This window comes from Eucalyptus grandis, chromosome 11 (assembly GCF_016545825.1).
Source record: "Eucalyptus grandis isolate ANBG69807.140 chromosome 11, ASM1654582v1, whole genome shotgun sequence".
NCBI lineage: Eukaryota > Viridiplantae > Streptophyta > Magnoliopsida > Myrtales > Myrtaceae > Eucalyptus > Eucalyptus grandis.
Genome location: NC_052622.1, coordinates 18,950,201 through 18,956,273, shown reverse-complemented (window position 1 = coordinate 18,956,273; position 6,073 = coordinate 18,950,201). Strand labels below are relative to the sequence as shown.

At 39.4% G+C, this 6,073-nt stretch overlaps 1 protein-coding gene and 1 pseudogene across 1 annotated transcript; both read left to right on the top strand.

Moving 5' to 3' along the window:
* The first annotated feature begins 247 nt into the window (after nt 1-247).
* Nucleotides 248-3,560, top strand: LOC104427380 (wall-associated receptor kinase-like 5). The gene is made up of 3 exons (XM_039304561.1): nt 248-980; nt 1,347-1,448; nt 2,098-3,560. Exons 1-3 carry the CDS (start codon nt 365-367, stop codon nt 3,294-3,296), a joined length of 1,917 nt encoding a protein of 638 aa, XP_039160495.1. The 5' UTR covers nt 248-364; the 3' UTR covers nt 3,297-3,560.
* A 587-nt stretch (nt 3,561-4,147) lies between these two features.
* Nucleotides 4,148-5,582, top strand: LOC108955983 (annotated as a pseudogene).
* The last annotated feature ends 491 nt before the right edge of the window (nt 5,583-6,073 follow it).

Here is a 6,073-nt window from a genome sequence, read left to right as displayed (position 1 = left end):
TCTTCCCCTCTTCCACATAAATAACAATATTAAGGGACTCAGTCCATATCCCCTTTCTCCATATGTTTAGGTCCATGCACACACAGACGTGAACATCATGTCGAACTCAGAGTTTCGAATTCTTCTGCTTCTGGTTTTCCTCACGATACAAGCATCAGGAGCTGCAGCTGGAATTCCAAGGTCCAACTGTGTTAAAACATGTGGGAACGTCAGCATTCCCTTCCCCTTCGGAATAGGCGCTGGGTGTTTCTTGGATCACTGGTATGAGATCGTCTGTCAAAATAGGACGGTTCCAAAACTAAATAAGATTGGATTGCGAGTTCTCAACATTTCACTTCCCAATTATCTTGAATCCGTGAATGGCATGATCAGTGTCAGTCTTCCATTAATATACTCAAATGCAAGCTGCGGGGGCAAAGGACTTGGTGTGCCGGTGAACTTTGAAGGAAGTCAATTTGTCTTTTCCCAGACATGGAACGTATTTATGTCGGTTGGTTGCAACACCCTGACAACAGTGAATAGTATAGAATCAGCTGTTGTTGGTTGCAGGTCAAAATGCGCTGGAACCAGTGCTGCCATTGGCCGATATAGTGCTTGTTTGGGGAGGAACGAATGCTGCCAGACTACGCTCCCGTTTAACCTTCAAAGCTTTAGCGTGGATTTTAAAGAAGAAGGTGAACCTCAGGGATGCAAGTACGCTTTCCTGGCCGACAGATCATGGTTCTTGAGGTCTAACGTTACAGGTTTATATGATTTGAGTTTGAATGATACAGTTCCAGTGGTGTTGGAATGGGGGATTTCAAACAAAACCGACTATGAACTCAAGCTTATTAAGCAAGCCTATGGCTTGGCCTATCTTTCTTCCTTCAGATGTGTCAGATACAGCCTCTATGGATTTTATAGGAGTGAAATGCCATTTATACAGTGCTATTGCAGACCGGGGTATAGGGGTAACCCCTATCTTACTGAAGGATGCCAAGGTAACATACTTCATCCTAACCCATTACGTTTTTAAGGACACTAAACGGAGATGTGGCTTGTTCATTCCCAGAATTTTCTCTGAAAAGAACGCATTGAAACTGTTTGATGATCACGTACATGCTTATCTGCCTTCTTTTTCTTGTTTTACCGCCCAATATTACACAAAGTGAATTTCAAACAAAATTAAATGACTTATAATGATAATAATTTACCGTAAACAAAGGGGAGAGTCCGTTCGTTACAAGCATAATATTTCGGATATGGAGTAAACAATTCAAGAGGAAATGCGACCTACTAATCTCTCTAATTTTACTCAAGGACATCGGTTTCGCTGCTAATGTGTTTGTTTTATCACCTGTCATCAGATATTAATGAATGTGAAGATCGAAACTTGTGCCCCGGGACTTGTGTGAACAAACGGGGCAGCTATGACTGCGTCACTGGTAGAAAGACAGCTATTCTTATTGGTAAGTACTAAGTAGATCTTTTAACCTAGAATTTTAGACCACTTCATGCTTTTGATTATTGTTAGAAGATGAACAGCATAGCCTAAAATATGTTTTAAAAAAGGTACAGGTATAATTTTACCTTACCCTTCGTTCCAACAGGATTGTCGTTCTATTCTTCCACTTGTCATGATTTGATTGAAGTGTCGAATTCAATTTCCAGGCTATGTTGTTTGTGTAGGATTATCATTTTTCTCTGGAAATAGAAATTTTATTAACCAATATGATGAAATTCTTTGTGGCATCGATGGTGAGTAAGTATAGAAGAGTGGGACTGAAATACGATTCCATGAAAAATTAGGCATCAATTTGAGTAGATGGTTTATACATCTGGTGAATTTTATTGCATTCGATTTTGCTGAAAAGATTTCTTTAATGCAACCTCATTTCATAATCTGAGTTTTGCCCTTACGTAGTTGGCGGCTTCCTATGATGGTAGAAATTTCCTACTTGGCCAATGGAAAGAATATCCATAACTCAATGTGGGATTAGTAGTTTTCCTGCTTCCAAATTATTCTATTCCTAGTTGGATAGTTTAGCACAACTGTAAACATTCTTAACAGCATGTGCTTTTTATGACTCTATCCTCTACTAAATTGCCGAACTGCAGGCCTCGGAGCGGGCGTTGGAGGACTAGTGCAAGTGTTGCTTCTCTCTCGATGCTTATACAGAGTCGTCAAGAAAAGAAGAGAACTTAAGCAAAAAGAGAAGTACTTTAAAACGCAGTGGGGCCTCTTGTTGCAACGACATCTATCTTCGTCACCTGAAGGCAACGTTGCGAAAAGCAAATTATTTGGTTTCAAGGATTTAGAGAAGGCCACTGACCGTTTCAACAAGGATAGGATACTTGGCCAAGGTGGACAAGGTCTAGTTTACAAGGGAATGCTGACTGATGGAAAAATAGTTGCGGTTAAGAAATCAAAACTGATAGACAAGGAAAATGTTGAAGAGTTCATCAATGAGGTCATCATTCTCTCACAAATCGATCATAGGAATGTGGTTAAGCTAATGGGGTGTTGCGTGGAAACAGATAACCCACTTTTAATATATGAGTTCATACCGAATGGGACTCTTTATAGGTATTTGCATGACCCAAATGAAGACCTTCTCGTGTCATGGGATACACGCCTACGAATTGCAACCGAAATTGCTGGAGCTTTATTCTACTTGCATTCAGCGGCTTCTATACCCATCTATCATCACGACATCAAGTCCACCAATATCCTTTTGGACGAGAAACATTGTGCTAAAGTCGCAGATTTTGGTATTTCCAAGTCTGTATCCCTTGACCAAACTCATGTTACCACATTGGTGCGAGGGACTTTTGGATACTTGGATCCGGAGTACTTCAGAACAGGTCATTTCACAGACAAAAGCGATGTGTATAGCTTTGGAGTAGTCCTCGTTGAACTCTTAACGGGACAAATGCCAATCTCTTTGCTTAGGGAAGAAGAAGAAAGGAGCCTTGCGGCCTATTTTGTAATTTCAATGGAACGGAATTGCTTGTTCAATATTGCTGATACTCGGGTCATGGAGGAAGGCAAGAAAGAAGAGATTGTAGCTGTTGCTAGCCTCGCAAGAAGGTGCTTGAGCTTGATTGGAAGGAACCGGCCGATGATGAAAGAAGTGGCAATGGAGTTAGAGGGAATAAGGAAGCTCCGAAGCTCTTCGAGCTTCCAACAAAATCAAGAAAACATCAAGGCCGCTAAATCTCGTGACTCTCATTTCGCATCCAGCAAGTCTATCATAGGCATAGATGTAACAACATTTTCAGATGTGCAACCATTCGCACATTGTGAATCATGGTGAAGACAGCAATTTCTGCTATCATCTTCGCAGCAATTTCTAGCTATACATGCAGAGGCGAATGACTCGATTATACAAGTTGCATCAAAGTTGATCTTTACCCATCCCTCTTAACCTTAACAAATAAGGGGGAACTTGCCCTTTGATTGGTCAATTATAGACCATTTGTTTTAGCTATTTCCTTGTTGGTGGTGTTGTAAAGAAGAAGGGTGGTTGAATAGTTCCCTTTTCAAATTTTCTCTTGTTTAGTACGGGCGTTTGACTTAAGTACTTGTCATGACTTCTTTGGAGCCCTCCCGTGAGCACGGAGGTTAATGGCTGGCACCAATTTAGGCTTAATATGGGCTCTTCCAAACCCATGAATTTGAATCTACAAGTCATTTGAAATCACCATTAATCTGTTTGTAGTAAATCGATTGAAAATCCAAGTAAAATATGAAGAGAAATATTTTACTCCTATACAACCAAAAAAATTAGGATTGGAGATTTGATTACACCATGGAATCAACTAATGCCTTTCAGTAGTTAATCTTGTTTAAATATCAAGCAAAGCATTCATGCAACATTTTATGCCAGTCACAAGTCCTAGGATTCCATTCCTAACAAGCTAAGGAAATCATAGGATTCCATTCCTAACCAAGCTAAAGAAATAGCAATCCATGCATCATAAGGGTGCAATAGGAACAAGCAGAAATCTGACATTTGCTTTTGAGAATTTAAACAATTTTTTTTTGTTTTCTTTTAAGGATTCAAGGAAAAACCACCAAAGACTATTTTTAGCTTTTTCTATTTTTTGGGTTATTATTAGAAAAATATTTTTTAATATTAAAATAATATTATTATATTATATAAAAATGACGTGTGTCGGAACCGACCGTGGTTGCCCAACCCGCAGAGAGTGAAATGGTTTGAAAAATTACTAGGACAAATTAACTTGTCATGGTTGTTAAGATATAAATCCACATGAAAGGAGAGTTAGGTCAATCACTTCCATATGTACTTCTTTCACTCAGAGTCACTTTAATATTTTATGATAAGTGCCTTTATAGATTCTTGACAAACAGGGGGCATTTTTAACACTATTACCCCTCAAATTTTTGCAATGCAAGGGTTGGCGCAGGCCTTGGGGCAATAGTTTTGTGTCTTTTCTTATGGAGGTTGTACAAATACATCAAGAAGAGAAAAGAAATCAAGCTCAAAGAGAAGTACTTCAAACGCAATGGTGGCCTTTTGTTGAAAAGTGAGCTGTCTTCACCAAAAGGCAACGTCGAGAAAAGCAAATTGTTCAATGCCAAGGAATTAGAGAAGGCCACCAACAATTTCAAAGATGATAGGATACTCAGGCAAGGTGGACAGGGCACCGTTTACAAGGGAATGTTAACAGATGGAAAAATAGTCGCGATTAAGAAAGCAAAAGTGATTGATGAGGGAAAAGTCAAATAGTCCATAAATGAAGTCTTCATTCTCTCACAAATCAACCATATGAATGTGGTTAAGTTATTGGGGTGTTGCTTGGAAACAGAAGTGCCGCTTTTAGTGTATGAGTTCATACCAAATGGGACTTTATACCAATATTTGCATGACCCAAATGAAGAGTTTCATGTTTCGTGGGACACATGGCTATAGATTACAATTGAAATCGCAGGAGCCTTATTCTACTTGCATTCAGCAGCCTCTATTCCCATTTATCATCGAGACATCAAGTCCACCAATATCCTTTTGGATGAAAAATATCGAGCAAAAGTGGCAGATTTAGGTACTTCAAAGTCAACTTCCCTCGATCAAACTCATGTAATCACGTTGGTACTAGGTACTTTTGGCTATCTAGATCCTGAATATTTCCAATCAAGTCAATTCACTGACAAAAGTGATGTATACAGCTTTGTAGTGGTACTTGTTGAACTCTTAATGGGGCAAAAGCCGATTTCTTCACTGAGGGAACAAGAAGGAAGAAGCCTCGTGACCTATTTCATAATTTCGATGGAGGAGAATTGCTTGTTTGACATTGTCGATGCTCAAGTTTTGAAAGAAGGTAACAAGGAAGAGATTGCATTAGTTGCCAGCCTAGCAAAAAGGTGCCTAAACTTGAACGGGAGGAATCGACCTACAATGAAAGAAGTGGCAATGGAGTTGGAGGGGATAAGGAAGCTCCAAAATCCTTCAGGTATTCTGCAAAATCAAGATAACTGTGAGGCAACTAAATCTGATGATGCTGCTTTTCCATCTAACAAGTCAAACATTGACACGGATGTCGTTACTTTTCTGGACATCCAATCACTTTTGCTGTGACATCCTGAAATTTGACCTCCGATTTGAATATATGAAATGGTTGTTTCGTTGACGTGGTTACGGTTAATTTATTTGGAACTGATTACTCTTGAGTTAACTAATTTATTAGGTGAGGCTGTTAAGGGATATAAACGCGACAGACTAGATAATTCGACCGGAAATCGACTGCTTGACCAAAATAATCGGCAATGGTCAATATGCACCGTAATAATCGATTAGCGAACGGATATAAGTCAATTCGATGGGTTTGCGTAGTCAAATTGCGGGTGATTCCGCACGATTGCGATATTCGCGTCGAACGACAATAAATCAATTTTTCTATCAAAATTATGCTCGGGACACGTGATTGAAATCTCGCGATTATTATGACATCCGAGAGACATCTGCGAGTCGAGATGTACAAACATGGATCGAAAATTATCGACCATGGGTCAAATGTGTTAAAATTCCTAAAAGCAACCTGATAGGTTAGGTTGTACTAAAATTACGCT